At 36.9% G+C, this 16,235-nt stretch overlaps 1 protein-coding gene across 2 annotated transcripts in view; it reads right to left on the bottom strand.

Annotated features, from left to right (window-relative positions):
* Nucleotides 1-5,359: 5,359 nt before the first annotated feature.
* The window catches only part of C31H21orf91 (chromosome 31 C21orf91 homolog), a 33,006-nt gene continuing 22,130 nt past the window's right edge, over nucleotides 5,360-16,235 (bottom strand). For both annotated transcript variants that reach the window (XM_061134407.1, XM_061134406.1), the window contains exons 3-5: nucleotides 12,687-13,223; nucleotides 11,390-11,452; nucleotides 5,360-9,950 (exon numbers count right to left, since the gene is read on the bottom strand). In XM_061134407.1, the coding sequence (XP_060990390.1) occupies nucleotides 9,784-9,950; nucleotides 11,390-11,452; nucleotides 12,687-13,223 (767 nt within the window). In that variant the 3' untranslated portion in view covers nucleotides 5,360-9,783. The remainder of the gene's footprint in view (nucleotides 9,951-11,389; nucleotides 11,453-12,686; nucleotides 13,224-16,235) is intronic.

Genomic DNA, 16,235 nt, shown 5'->3' with positions numbered 1-16,235 from the left:
CATAAATTTCCAGCCTGTAGCCCCCACAATTGTTTAAGCCAGTTCCCTTAAATCATTCAACCCCTTCCCCAGCCCATCTGTCTTGTTTGTCTATCTATCTGGGTTCAATCCCTGGGTCGAGAAGATCCCCCAGAGAAGGGAATGGCTACCCACTCCAGTATTCTTACCTGGGAAATTCTATGGACAGAGGCGGCGGGGAAGCTATAGCCCATGGGATTGTAAAGAGTTGGACACGACTGAGTGACTCACACTTTCACCTACCTATCTCTCTACCCACCTACCTGTCTACCTATCCTTTTTGGTTTTTATTTGGAGAACCCTGAATCATGCACCAACTTAAGACTGTGGTTTTAATGTTTACCAAGTAAGGACTCAAATCCAAACAAATAAAAAATGAAAATCTACCATCTACTGTTATCACTTCATGAAGAAAATTTTCTACTCCCATAACAGAAAAGATGTAATCTCAAAATAAAGGACAGTTTTATTGATTGAAAAGATCATGTCCTACCAAACAGCTTTGTGCACAGCCTTTCCAGGTTTTCATTTTCCAAGCACAGGTAGAACTGCCTGAGCGTCTTTAGGAGCTGGACTAGCTGTTGATAGTGTGAGAGAAGGGTCTCCCCAAATATTTTCCCCTGATAAAAGAAAGTAGGAAAGTAATGAGGTGTCAAGACTTACAGTCCTCTTTTTCTTTTATAAACAGCACGTAGGGAATTGTAGGGTTGTTTATGAGCCATGCTTTCTTGTGTCCTGTCTCTTTTGTTACAGGTGATCATAGAAATATCTTGCTGTAAAAGCACCTCATGGTTTCTTCTAAATGAAACCACATTTCTCATGTCCGTTCCGCTCAGCTCTACTGTTCATGCAGAGGCCGAGGAAACTGTCCATGACAGGCTTCTTAAAACTCATTATCCTTACAGAATGTGAGAGCTGGAAGTTCCCCTGAAGATCACCAAATTCAAGTCCCCTTTTGACAGGCAAGATAACGGAGGCTAAGAGAGGTGAAGTGGCGCCCAGGAGCGGCAGCGGTGGGTTAGGCCCCAAGTTCCCGAATTTCAGTTCAGCAATGGCCTTGCTCATTTCAGCTTCCTCTTTTGCCTTCATCACTTTCGTTTCACTTGGCTCTTTCCCCCAGAAGAGCCTCTCTCCTTTTACATCTCCTTTCCTTTACTTTGAAGTTACAGATCTGAAACTCTGTGTTTAGCTATGCCTTGGCTTTCTTCCACATTCTGTGAGGAGGTTGATGGCCCCTCAACAAACTCCTTTTATCTAGGTTCAAATTTCCCCACTTCCCTCTGCTGAAGCTTGATACCAACTGACCTGTAAAGGTTTGTCCTTCAAAACAGCCTTAGGACCTTGCCTGTAGGACCAATTACTGAGAGGACAAGTGAAAATTATTGCTTAGAGCTACATAATTCATTGTTTCCTACATACTATTTATAGGAGCTTTTCAAATTTCTCGTTCTCCCCACACTTGAAACTTTATCTATTGGGTGCTGTTTTGTGAATTTTTGAGCCACAAATTTGAGTTTCAGATTCTATTTTCAGTAGTGCTCTCAGTATACTCCAATTGCAAAAATACTCTTGTATTTACAGTAACAAAATCTGAACGCAAATTTAGAGAAATTCATTCAATGGTGAGTCATGGGTGCCAATCTCCACTTCATCTAAACAGTGTGGCAACCCTTCCTGTTGTAGCGAGACATTTCTCATTCCTTCAGAAGCAGCTATTTAGCACATCACCACTTCTCTCGAGCTTCTGACCCCATCTTCTTTTCCTTTTCTCTCACAGAAAATGGGAACAGCCAGGTAGGGACTTTTTCAACTTACTCTCCGATGAATCTCCCTCAAATACATTCGTTTGTGGTGTATAACCTCTCTCCAGTGTCAAAGCCTGAGATGATCCTAGACCTCCTCGAGGACAATTTGTTCTAGGTGTGCTGTAGTTTCACCTCTTCAGTACTATCTACTCCTTTGATTATTGCTACCTCTTCGTCTTTGGCTCTTCCAGATCTGTCTTCTCAGTATTTATGCTTAAGTATTGGGTTGCCCAAAAACTTCTTTCAGGTTTTTCCTGTAACATTCCTAACAAAATTTTTGGCCAACCCCACCACTTCCCGACATGAAACAAAACCTTGGACCCACCATCATGACTTCAGCTTTATGGTTAGACTCTTTAAGAGCTCATACCCCAACTCCACTATCCCATCTCCCCACCCACGCTTCATTATGATCTACTTTGCTCCCATAGGTCCAGCAAAACTGTTCTCATTGAAATCCTGGTGGCTAAAACCTTTTTCAGTCCATAGCCTCCAGGCAGACTTTTTTTCAGTTGGCCGATAAAGCCTTGTTGGCTTTTATGTCTCTTAGACCCTAAACCTATAGGGTTTGTTGAGTTCCTGGAACACGATCTCAATTTGATGAAATAATTAAAATGGAAAACAGGTGGGAGCCAGGTGATGAAGGCTTCTAATGCTGAGCTGGGAGGACTGATTTTTATTCTCTAGGCAGTAGTAATCTAGAAACATCTGAGGAGGAAAGTAGTAATCTATCTTTTGTGAAGTAAACTTGGGCAGTGGATGATTTTGGAGCAGTGGTTTGCAAAATGCCGTGTAGATCAGCAGGATCAGCATTACCTAGGAATTCATTAGATGAAAATTTTGGGTTCCACCCCTGACCTAGTCATTGAGAAACCCCGGAGGTGCAGCCACTTGACACCTGTTTCATAAAGCTCTAAGTTAGAAAACTTACTGGTTTGGAGGGGAAATAGAACAAGTGCGAGTCATCAAAGGCTTGAAATGGAGTCAGAGATGCTATGGAGAGTGGGGTATGTGGAGAGAATGTGCAGTATTCAGTTACTGGATGACGGCTTTAGGCATTTATTTACTTATTTTCCCTGTAGCTACTGTCTTTGGAAAAGACCCTGATGCTGGGAAAGAGTGAGGGCTGGAGGAGAAGGGGGCAACAGAAGATGGGATGGTTGAAGGGCATTGCAGAGTCAATGGATGTGAGTTTGAGCCAACTCGGGGAGATAGTGAAGGACAGGGAAGCCTGGTGTGCTGCAGTCCATGCAAAGAGTTGGACATGACTGCGCACCAATGACGACAATTGATGTGGAGAATATGCAGTCGTGGTGTGCCTCTGGAGTCTTACTGAGCTGGGGTCATTCAGTATGACCCAAGAGAACACAGGTCAAACCCAGGGCTAAAGTTATGGTTAGCATTGTCTCACATCACTTCCTCCAAGATCCTGGTAGATACAAACGTGAGCACTTTGAGTAAATCATGCTGGAGAATTAGGAGAGAGACAGAGAGAGAAGTGCTCCAAAGTCACTCTGCCTGTGAACAATCAACACTTTTAACAGGAAAACAGACATCTATGTTACCAAAAAGTTTCTCTTCAAAACCTTCCCATCAGTTGCAGCTGACCCAAAAGGCAGACCGAGTGTTCCTGAGGGGCTAGCTTAGATAAGGGGTGGTTCTCAGCGGTTCACTTTTAGAAACCAATTTTGAAAGATCTCAGAGGGGGAGAGCACTGAAGTGAGACGTAACAGGGTTCTCAGTTGCAAGCCAGAGAAGGCGACTGGTTGATTTAGGCTGAAAAGGAATTGATTCAATGGGCAGAGATTGCCCAGGAAACTTGGAAACTAGGCAGCAACAAAGGTGATTACTCCGCTACTAGGTTCAAGGTCAAATCCTCTGAACAATGGCTACTCAAGCCCAGATGCCAGGAGCTGATGTGTTGCCCGCACTGAGTATGAAGACAGCAGATGTTTTCCCTTGGCTGTTCTCATCCTCGTCTACCATTTCTTTGCTTCACCAACTAGGTGGAGTGTCCCAGATGCAAGGGAGGTTGGGAGAAATTTTTGCTTCCACAGGTAAAAGTGCTCTGTGCTATTTGAGCACCAGAATGGGATTCAGATGCAGAGCACATGCCCCTCCCCCCTGCCCCTGAAAAAGTAAAATCCACTGATGTTTATTTGCAAGTGTGTGGAACTTAAGACAGAGGGGATCTAAGACATCATCTAGATCAGATTCCAAAGATAAAAGTTTTAAAAGCCTTTTAACAAATAATTTAGAACACCTGTATATAAACGATGTAAAAGGCATTGTTCTGCTGGCGGCTCCCCTTTTGTATTCGTGGACAGAGAAGTGCTCTCAACATACTCACTGCTACCTGTCAGTCTCTAAAATACCTTTAAAAAAATTCGGGGTTCTATAATGACATTTAATAACGAGGGTGAACAAATCATTTTACAAGTGATTTGAAAATTCTTAAGAAAGCTCAGAACCTCGGCAGGAACAAAAATGATTAAGCAGCATTAGGCTTACATTTTACCAACTGTTGGCTCTTGCTCAGTGAACTCAGACTTAGAAAAGTTTACGTGATGAATTTCCCTTAATGTCACAGAATAGTTTAAAGCTAAACAGGAGAACAGCTTTGCTTGTGGTTTGGTGCTTTTTCCAGTACTTTCTCCAAACCAGACTCTTTTGGTCTTCATTGCCTTTTCTGGAAAAAAAAAGTGGTCTTAGACTTTGAAGAGTTCTCAAATACCCGTTACTTTATCATCTACCTCTGATCTCTTGAAAAACTGTTTCCTAATTTTAAATTAATACCACAGGTATATAAATTACTTTAAAAATCATTTGTGGGAAAAATGGTAATTTGAAAAATATTCAGATTCATAGTCCTAACCACAAGTAATCTTGAATGCTTTAATTTCTACTTTAGTATCCTTTTAAAAGCCAGTTTAAAAATATTCACTACAGCTTTATTTATAGAACCCTAAACTGGAGCAACTCAATGTCCATCAATAGGATGAATGGATAAACAAACTATGATACATACAATAGAAGACTAGTCAGCTCAAAAAGAGGGAATGAACTACTGATCCTTGCACTAATACAGATGAGTTTTAAAGTAGCCAGTTGAGTGGAAAAAAAGCCAGAGGCAAACAAGTACATCCTGTAGAATAACATTTATGTAAAGTTCTAAGGCCGGCAAATGCAAAGTACGGTGACAGAGATCAGGACACTGGAAAGGAAATGGAGAAGGAAGAGATTTGAAAGGCATCCTAAGAGGAGATGGTTTTACAGTTGTATACACTTTTTAAAACTTAACACACTTAAAACCTTAAAAAGTTGCGCAGGCATCTAGAAAGCCACAAGAATCTTATTTTCTGCTTCTGAACTCTTGGGGCAGAGGGTATATTATCAAAGAAAGAGTCTCACCAAGAATTAAGAAACTGTTAGATAACCATTCTTAAGTACAGACTTCCTAAACCTGAAAATGAAACTTTTCACTTGGTCAATAATTTAGAGAAAATATATGGACACTTAAAAATAGCCACTAAAGCTAACAGATAATAAAATATTTATTTTATTTTTGTAAAATTAAAAATAGTAGACAAGCATATGTAGTTACAGTTCCAAGGCAGAGCAATAGAAATATATAAATTATTGCAGTTTTAAAAGGAAAGTATAACAGCCAAGTAATGTCTAAATAAATTTTGAAACCAACTTGGTTTTCATCACGGCAGCTTCATTTTCTTTTCTCAAATCTTAGACAATTTTGAATGTTCTGCTAAAATTTAAAGCAAGATTAACACACACACACAAATTGTAAAAGTATGAATAGCATTTAACAGAAGTCACTACTGAACACTTTCTAAAATGCCTCTTTTGGAGGCAGCAGGATGGCAGTAAACATTCTATGTTTGAAAGAAGAAACACATTTACTAAAATTCTTTTTTTTTTTGGTGCAGTTGTGGGAAGCTCCAAGTAACACTTTTTGAATGGAGGGTGGAGGGCAATACTCACTTGCATGATTTTTGTAATTTGTTAAGGTTAAAATTGTGGACTAATTCAACATCACTAAAATGCATTAGTAATCTGGATTCTTTTAAACTGAAAAAGAGTATGAAAAGTGTATGTTACAAACTAGGTGTTAAAGATATCTCAGTTTTAGAGACTTGCTGTGATATGGTTCACAGCAAGGCGATCAAGTTGCTTAATAGGTTAGGCTACATTATTAATAAGGGGTTATGAAAGGATGAAGTGGATGAAAATCCCGAGACACTGGACAGAACCTTGTTATTCCAAGCACAGTATTAGAGCCCTTCTCCAAGATACATTTACTTGTGCCAGGGCTTCATTACCTTATTATTTGGTCAATGGACTCTCTCCCATTCCACCACAAATTTCCTCAAATAATTATTTCTACCAAACTAAACTTAAAAATGCAATTGAACACTGAAATCAACTATCTTTGTTTTACAGCCACATCTGAACAAAGATACTTGAGTACTAAACATTTTTTATTAAGTACTTTAAAAGTACTCAAACATCTTACTTCGGCATAAAAATAACACTACAAGAACTTTACACTGTACCATTTGCAAGTTTTTATGTCACATAACCTAATTTTATGGTCACTAGCCTGAACTGCTTACTGAGCTACACAAATAATTTACTCTTTAAAAGTTCCTACTCAAGTTTTGAGCATATACATTTTGTATTACATTTTACAACATTAATAACACTAGCATATTTCTTCTAAAACAAAATAAAAGCCAAAATTTGTAAACATTAACATACACACATCTATCCCCAGAAATTAATTAAAAACACACACACACACATACACACACAGCAAAAGCTGACTGAAAGGAACAGCATAAACACCAAGGTAAAAAAATATATAAACAAAAAGAATGAGCTCTAAACCATTTTCAGCAGTAAACGGTAAAATAAAAAACCCCAGAAATCTCAAGATGCCAACAATATATTTTGACTATATTTCTGAAATCACTTCCCAACATGAACTTATTTAAAAATAATCCTCAAATGTATATAAAAATGGGCACTCTGTGGTAAAATGAACATATAATTTGAAAAACTAAAAACATTTCTTTGCTCCAACACTGTAAGAAGCTACATAATGGAGTGGAACACTGGCTGCCTGCATGCATCGTCTATTGCTGGTCTGGTTTGAAAGTGCATGCCTTTCAAAAGACTAATTTGGACACTGATTACTAGGATCAAAGGATAATAATCGCAAAGTAAACACATTTTTAGCTTAATTAAAAGGCTGACAGCATTTTAAATCTTTAAAGAGAACAATCTTGTGTTGTCAAAATCACTTTCAACTTCAAACTAATTTTTTAAACTTAATTCAACTTGTCTAATTATGAAATCTAAAGTGAAAAAATATTAGTCTTATTTCACTCTCCTTAATCGTATCAGCTATTAAATAGCTGACTGGCAATCTCTTTTTTGCCATTTTTGAAACTAAAAGTATAGGTGAGATTTTCTTCTAAACATCATCAAAAAATACTAACAACTCTGCCGAAAAATGGCCAAGAATGGTAACCAATATTTGGAGTATTTCATGTTCTCTGAAGGTAGAACTCAACTCCATCCCTTATCCTTACTTTAGCATATAGAATAACTGCATATTCGAGAAAACTAACATAGGAATATAGAATAAGTTTACCAAGTATTTGGATAAACTGCTGTGCAAAATACTTTTGTCAAAAATTTTTTTAAACTAGAATATCCACCCAAATCAAGTACTAGTGTGAGTACCAGCACCACAGATATTTTTTAAGAGCACCGTGCCTTTGAAGAGCTTACGTATAAATATCTAAATGGAGTAAGTCAGTCTCCAAATAAGACCCTGGTACCTATATGGTCCCATCTAATTGTGCCAAGCTCAGCAGTAAAGCTACATATTTGCCAGAAATAAGCAAACACTTTCTTTGGATAACACTGTTGGATTCAGGACTGCTCTTCTGGAAATAAGCTACTGCTTCTATCAAAGGCAACACATCCCCAGTTTTTACGACTGTCTCTAAGTGATCTAAATAGAAGCACAAATGTGTGCAAGCACACTGGCTGGTAACATCCTTAATGAATTATGCCAAAAAAAGAGAGTAAAGTCAAATTTGAACATCTGTCCATAACAACGAAGCACTGAGACACTTACTGGCATCAGGAAACATCTCTATTCAACTTACAATTTATAGGGATTTTTGATATTGCACACATTTAATTTAAAGCTTATCAAAACTAAGGCAATGAATTCATTCCCCACTCCTTGCATTTTAAATTCATTTTGGATGACTCAAAGAATCGAGAGAAATGGAAAGCGTCTTTCAAAAGCTCCCTCCAAAAAGCAGTTATGTCATATTTCACAAAATCAGTAACATATTTCACAAAAATCAGTAACATATCAATTAATGTCCTCGGGCAAATTTAACACATTTTATATTTTAGCATGACAAAAATTTGTTTTCTACTAGATAGAGGCATTTCTTTGCTTGGTCAAATACTCTTTGTGTTCAAGACTAAAATCTGCCCCAAGCCAGGGCAGCCTGCCAAATTTAAGGCAGAAGTTATTCATATCTTTATGTACAAAATTGCCAAGTTAATCAGCTTTTCTGTTGATGCTTTCATGCAAAGGATCCTGTCTCATAAATACATTCTAAGTACCAGCAGAAAACAGAATTTAGAACCCATTTTAAATCTGCGTTGGTTATAGCATTCACTATACTATATGGCTTGAAAACTTATCTGTTTGAGACAACTTATTTGTTCAGAACTCTTGGAAACATGAGAAGCAACTAACAAAAATATCTTCTTAAAAAGGAGGTTATTTTTTTGAATTAGAATTTTACTTTTCTGTCACAAGCAATCTTCTCTTTTCCTTTTGATTCTAAAATTTAGAAAATGCTTTCTTTGGGCATGACTTTCCATGATGTTAACAGAATTTGGACAGTTGAAGAATTCTTGAACTTTTATCTAGCACACAAAATAATTTTTTTCAAAGACAGGACAGCAGTTTCATGGCATATTAAATTTGAAGATAGATAATATATTTGACTTGGAAGTGAGGCTTGACTTAAACTCTTGTCCAAATTCTAACACATCAAAGTCATTACTGAAAGTAATACTGACTAAAATAGGCTTTTACTTCTACAGAGATAAGCTGACATACAAAAACTAGATTAGTATTTTCTTCCTGAACTCATAATTGCTTTTGTTAGAAAAAAATAATGTCTTTTATTTTCCCGTATACTTGCTTTAAAAAGTTATTAACTCCTCTTTCATAAGAGTTATTAGAAGTCAAAACAGTTCAACTAGATAGATTTCTATTCCAAAATACATTTATCTTTGGAAAACAAAGTAACAGCTGTAAAAACATTATTAAGAGAATAAAATGCAGTGATGTGAAATGAGTAACAAACTCACACACGAAGTGTAACTATAATATACAGAGCCATTCAAATGCACATTTATAAAGAGGACGAAAAGTACCTAAAATAGCATTTTTATATATAAAATTTTCATATTAAAATATTGCTCAATAAATAAGAGGTGATATTATGAATTCCATTTCCCTCTTGTTATCTTTAGTAATTTAGACTAATATAAGAACTTTGTTAACCTTCTGTTGTTTTGACAGGTGAATTACATTAAAACATGTTTAATAAAATCACACTGTAACAGTATATTTAAGTAGTCACATGTGGTATAAATTAGGGAGGGCTGTTTAGTAATTATGGGAAAACAGATTCCCCAAATGAATCAAAATGATTAACCCTAGAAGACTAGAGTGTAATGGTCTGCTTTATTTGGCAAAGATGTTGAATATTGCCTTAATCTTTGCAAATTTAATGACCATAAAATAATTGACCATAACTTTCTTCAACTTCTTCAAAGTGAACATGCCCAGCAGACCAAAAAATGGCAGAGCATGGGAAGTAAGTGTAAGTTGAGTTCAGTTGTTTATGGGCGGGTGTGACTTCAATCCCGTTCGGCCCATCTGCAGACATGGTAACTTGGAATAGTTCTTGAGAAGCTGTTCGATGGCAACGTGGCGGACATGGAGCTCTGAGGCTAAAGAATCCTTCTCTTGCACTTGGTGGGCTAACTCTTCAAAAACTTCTGTAAAGATTTAAGAAGTAATTCTATTTTTAATACACAGAAAGCTAATCTATGATTTATATTTCAATATTACTTAAGCTGAAATGAACACATTGGGCAAGTGTTTGTAATGAAAGTAGTTTGAAACCAAGGAAACAGCTGAGTTTTGATCATCCTAGGAAGTTGTACACTTTGCATAGCCAACTGGAATATGGTGTCCTTCTCCATCAAACGAAACTTGTGAGTCCTAAGCAATGACCCAGATGCACAGCAGAGATGGCAGTTACAATCACCTCTGAGATCCTTTCCTCACACGGAATAAACAGGTTCAATGAATTTCTAATATGATTTATGGACAGTAAAGTGCCTGTTAGTACCCAGGTCTGGAACCTCCTCTAAGAGGCTTTGGAATCAGACTACCTGAATTTTTGTTCTGACTCTTAGTGTCTCAGGCAAGTAACTTAAACTATGTTTTAATTTCCTCTTATGGAATAACCTTGATAATGAAAGTAAGCACCTCACAGGGTTACTGTGAGGATTAAATAAGATCATACTTGTAAAGTACTTGTCACAGGATAAGTACTTGACAAATGTTAAGTTGCTATTATTATTTTATTATCCTGAGAGGCTGTGTAGTCAAGAAAGACCACTCACTACCTTTGGAGTTAAAAGGACAGGAATTAGAATCCTTAATCTGTTGCTTACTGAATGCAAGATCTCTGTAAGCAACTAAAGCAATTGTAAGCAACTTAAGGTTTCTGAAATGCGGTTTCCTTACCTAAATGGGAAATAATTGTAGGGGAAAAAGAAAAAAAGACAATTGGGGAAATTGAACACCGTTAACTGTATTAGCATCCTGCTTGAATGATATTAACACACTACTGTTCTTTTTTTAAAAACATGAGGTTGTGATTGCCTAAAAAATAATATTATCTTTAGAGAAAATTCTACACTATTACATTTATGGACAACAAAACAAAATATTGTCTGGAATTTGTTCCAAAATAATCCATGCTGGAGAGGTAGGGGTAGGGGAAGGAAAACGGGTGCAAGTAGAGAAGAAGAAAAATTTGCCAGCTGAAAGTTGGAAAGAGGGTTTCACTACATTATTCTGACTACTTTTGTGTTTGGAAGAGTTAATAATAATTAAAAAAAAACAAAACAAAATGGGGCCAACACCACCTGCCTTAGAAATCTGCTAAGGAGCACACCTGTGCAGTGCCTCACACAATAGTAGGCAGTAAAGAAACATGTTAGTAAGAGATTACGTTGCAGTCTCTGTTTTCACCAGAGAAAGAGGAATCTACGTCACGAGCAGTTCACTGAGAAGACTAAGAAAAATGCTTTTTGCTCTGGAAAGTCTAAGAGGATCATTTCTAAATTTAAATGCAAATAATGATAATAAGGGATTTTCTGTAACAAAACTGGCACATGTAAGAAGTACTGACATGAGTCTTTACCCTGTATTTGTTGTTGGAGCTCTGCATTCAGTTGCTTTACCTCACCAAGAGTCATCGAATTCACTGAAACATGAAAATACATTCATTACTACCATGACAACCTGGGGAAATAAGTTTTCTACACCATCAACACAACATCCTATTTAAAACAAAGTATCTGCATTTATTTCTGAACATGACATTTAACAGGACCCTAGGATTCATTCATTAACTCCTAAAGTGCTGGGTTTTCACATTCTGCCCACAATCCACAACCAGTCTATTTCACAACTATCTATCTATCTCCACCTGAAATAAAAGGTTCACTGAAAAATTCTTAGCACTAGGTCCAATGGGTTCTGGTATTTCTCATGCTGTTTCCATTTTTAAAAAGTGCTAGTTACTACCCATTGAATTGACTTTGCTAAAGCGCTACATGCTTCATGATGTGTAGCTTGAAAAAGACCAACGTACTACAGAAACAGTTTGAAAATCAATTTATCTAGCTATATGTTGTTGTTAAGTCGCTAAGTTGTGTCTGACTCTTGTGACCCGATAGACTGCAACCCACCAGGCTCTTCTGCCCATGGAATTCTCCAGCCAAGAATACTGGAGTAGTTTGCCATTTCCTACTCTAGGGGATCTTCCCGCCCCAGGAACTGAACCTTCGGCTCCTGAACTGGCAGGAGACTCTTCAGCACTGGGCCACCAGGGGAGCACTGTCTACGTTTATGACTGTAGATAACTCAGATGCAGAATCAAGAAGTTATACAAAAATAGACCCAAGGGCCCTTCTAGCCCTAAGATCACTTGATTCTAAGTTAATTAAAATCATGTTTGTTCCTGTGCGTTTCTGAAGAAACAGATGCAGACTGAATGAGTCAGTTTTTCCAGGTGCACACATTACCTTTAACCTTTGGTAACATGTCAGATTTCTGCTTTTGAAATACCAGCCCCAATTAGTCTTGTAGGGATTAGCAACATGACCGTGTGTGTTTGTCAATGGTGGAGGCTCTACTTCTAAACTATATGAACTCTGAACTTCCTAATTCCCAAACTGTTGATTCCATTCTATTAATAATTTAAAATGGCAAAACAAATGATGGGACTGTAGAATTCCAGTGGTTTTAGGGCATACTAAGGAATATTCCAAAGAAATGATAGCATTTTTGCTAGGGTGAACCTGTCATTTAAATGCTAAATTAACCAAATCTGTAATTCCACAGCAAAATTCTTGACACATCACATATGTGAAACATTAAAAAAATAAAAAAGAACCAACAAAACTCCAATCTTTACCCCCTTTCCCTATACTTACATTCCTCTCTGCTGTAATGTGGATGCTGGGTCTGGACATGAGCTTCTGGACCAGAGATTGTCTTTTCCTTTTTCTGTTCCCGGTTGTGACTGTGGGGCCACAGTACACTACTGTGGCATAAAGTGGTACCCGAATCTTGTAACACAGCAAGTCCAAAGTCTGTGTTCTCCCTCTGTTCCAACATTCGTTGTGTACAGTTTGAGAGGCCACCTGCATTTCCTTCTATCCACTTTGCAGAATACTTTGGTACTTGAGAGTCAAACTGTGGGAGTAACTTTTTATCTGGCTTATGCCTGAAGTTAAACAGGTGATGCTGGGGGTTTTTAGAACACTCGGAGTCTGAATCCAGATCCTTATTTTGTGCATATTGTACAATCCAATTTATCTTCTTGCTCAAAATGGTTTTAACTTCTTCATAAGTACTTTTTGAAAGCTTAGATCGAGGACAATCCTGGTTTGCAATCAAATGATATTTTTCAAAGCAGTCTTTATGGCCCCTTAACGATTTGGTGTGCAAGAGATCAGATTTTGGTATTCCTAAAAGAAAAAAAGATGTGACACAATTTTGTTTTTTTATAAGCTGCATTAAAAAATATAAATCTTAGTAAATACCGAGTCACCAATTAATTTACAAATTAGTGGGAAAATGCTAAAGAATATTAGTATTAATAATATATATATATATTACAATAATGTATAGCCTAATAATTTATGCTTCAGTTTAACTATATATTCAATAAATTCTGAAAGCAGAAATATTAAATTCTTATTAATAGCAAAGCCTTTCTTAAGGACTTAATGATTCAATTTCAACCTCAGTCCAGAGGCATGTTATTGCATAATATTAAAAAATACCACCAAACCAGATATTTTTATTTACAGAATATTGACCTGTACATTATAAAGCTTTCTTCACTAGCTCTCCTGAAGTTATACATTTGTAAAAATTTTTGTTATAGGTTTAATAAAGAGAAATGCTTCACAATTTTTTCCCTAACAAAAAAACACAGTAAATCATGATTTTAAATTAATAGTTATATTTTTACTGGGGAAAGATAAACCAGAATCAGAAAAATATACATTAATAAAAGCCTCAAAAAGTCAATGAACTGTTTAGATTTTTCCAAGTAAGAAAATAAAAACATCTAAAATGTTTTCACGTTTAATACTTACTAAAACTTCATAATTTTATCTCTAGAAGAAATGCACTACACACAATTCTTATTCACAGAGCAACAAATTTAGTCTACAAAGACACAATATAATTCTTCACCTCACAAATGTTCATTACATACCACAAATCATGGAAAATACTACACATTTACATTTCCAACTTTTTAGTAGAGCTCAAGTATGCTATCTCTATTGTTTTTTAAAAGAGAATACATTTTCAAATATACAACATACTTTGAAATACAGAATACATTGATACATTTTTGTAAGTTCAAACCATTTAAAATAAAACAGCAGTGCTTTTATGTTGAAGGTGAATATGGGATGTGGAATGGAAAATTAATGCCTGCAAGAATTAAGCATTCTAAATTGCTTAGCTTTGAAAACAGGAAGTTGAGAACCACTCAGGTGTTAACTTAAAAAGGAAGTTTTAACTGACTCATCAGAAAAAATTACATTCTGTATCCATCCCTTGTTTTAAAAGCTGAAGTTGTAATAATTTTATTCACTGACTTGCTGGCTAATACTAAAATAGTGATGTATCTGTATTTTAACAGTATTAAATCAGGTGCAAAATAAAAATACTAACTTGTTCTAAAACAACATCACATCAGCCAATGATGGGTCCTGCCAAAACCAGTACTAACTGGGCTGTTAGTTCCCTCACAAGTAAGCTACGGGGGCACCCCTCTTAAATACTAACCGTCTAACTAAGCAGACGTGCCTCACCAGGTAAACTCAACCATCTCAGTTGTGTTTCTTCCACTGAGTGCAAAAACCAAACTTAAAACAATTGCACACACATTTTATTTACTCCTTTGGTGCCCGTGCTGTATTTGTGTGTGTATATACTTTTTACCAGTTATTGTCTGGTTACGTCAAATTTCCTGCAAAATTAAAATATTCAAGCACAAAACTTCAAAGCTCTATTTGACAACACTGTGTAAGCCTTCGAAACTTGGTAAATTAACATAAAAAGGAAGTGCACAAATCTTGATTAGAATAAACAGATAAAAAGTACTTTATAATATTATGTATGGTTTAATATCATAAATAAGACAAAAAGGCAGTTAGCATCAATTATAGATAAAATAAGAAACACCTCCATTCTGCTGTTTGATTCTAACACTGATTGCTAGGCAGAGAGAACCTGAAGCTCACTTGTTTTAGTAACTTTGGAAAATTCACTAAAGAGCTTTCTTACTCTCTTGGGGCTCGGTACCAACAGGTAGCTGGCCAATCCCGGAAACCGTAAATGGTCTCATGCTCACTCAGTCCATTGCCACAGCACTAATCTATGTAGCGATGGTTTAGCTGAATCGAAACGTTGTAAATGATATTCTCCTTTACTATAAATGAGAGGAGATCCTTCTGTGTGTAAGGAGGATTCTAAGCTAGGCTGTGTGCGTTTGTGCTAAGTTGCTTCAGTGTCTGCCTCTCTGTGGCCCCAAGGACCACAGCCTGTCAGGCTACTCTGTGCCTGAGATTCTTCAGGCGAGTACTGGAGTGGGTGGCCACGCTCTCCTCCCGGGGATCTTCCCAACCCAGGGATCAAACCCGTGTCTCTTATGTCTCCTGCACTGGCAGGTGGGTTCTTTACCACTGGTGCCACCTGGGAAGCCAAAAGAAAGTCATTTTTCTTTGCTGCTAGTTTTTTTGGGGTTTTAAAAAATTTATTTGGAATGTTCAGAAGTTGTATTAAAAAAAAGACAAAAATATGAAACAACAACTTTTCCAATGTGCCCCAGAGCTTTAATAACAAGTCAATATAATAAATGTTTATTTGAAGAATAATGTGGGCTTTTAAAGTTAATGATTTTTTTAATCCAATCTTTCTTCTTAGTAATTTATGTAATATAACTTTTTGTTCTTCAGAAATAATTTTTTCTTTTAACTTTTACTTAAATCCCCACCCAAATGAACGTTTGGAGCCCAGTAAACACACAATTATATGCATACTGGTAATCAGCTGAGACAAAAAGCAAATCAGAGAACAACAATATTCAATTTACTGTGAAAATATGTAACTGTAAAGTAAATTTCAGATTCAGACACTCAGGTGAAAAATCCCATATAAAAGACAAAAAAATGTCATGACAGGAAGAGTTCTGAATGTGGGAATATTTCTAGTTAGATGTCCCATGTGCTTATTTGCTCAGTCATGTCTGACTCTGATCCCACGGACCGGAGCCGGCCAGGCTCCTCTGTCCATGGTATTCTCCAGGCAAGAACACTGGAGGGTTGCCATGCCCCTAGAGGTCCCATTTGCTCGTCACATTCCCCCCCGCCTCTTCCTCCATCCTTACACCCACACCCACTCCTTCTCCTGAGTCTGGCACACCCCACTGCTCAAGGAAGAATCTGGGTGTCCTCCGT

Source organism: Dama dama, chromosome 31 (genome assembly GCF_033118175.1).
Source record: "Dama dama isolate Ldn47 chromosome 31, ASM3311817v1, whole genome shotgun sequence".
Taxonomy (NCBI): domain Eukaryota; kingdom Metazoa; phylum Chordata; class Mammalia; order Artiodactyla; family Cervidae; genus Dama; species Dama dama.
Note: the sequence above shows the minus strand (reverse complement) of the source record. Positions and strands in the feature narration are given on the sequence as shown.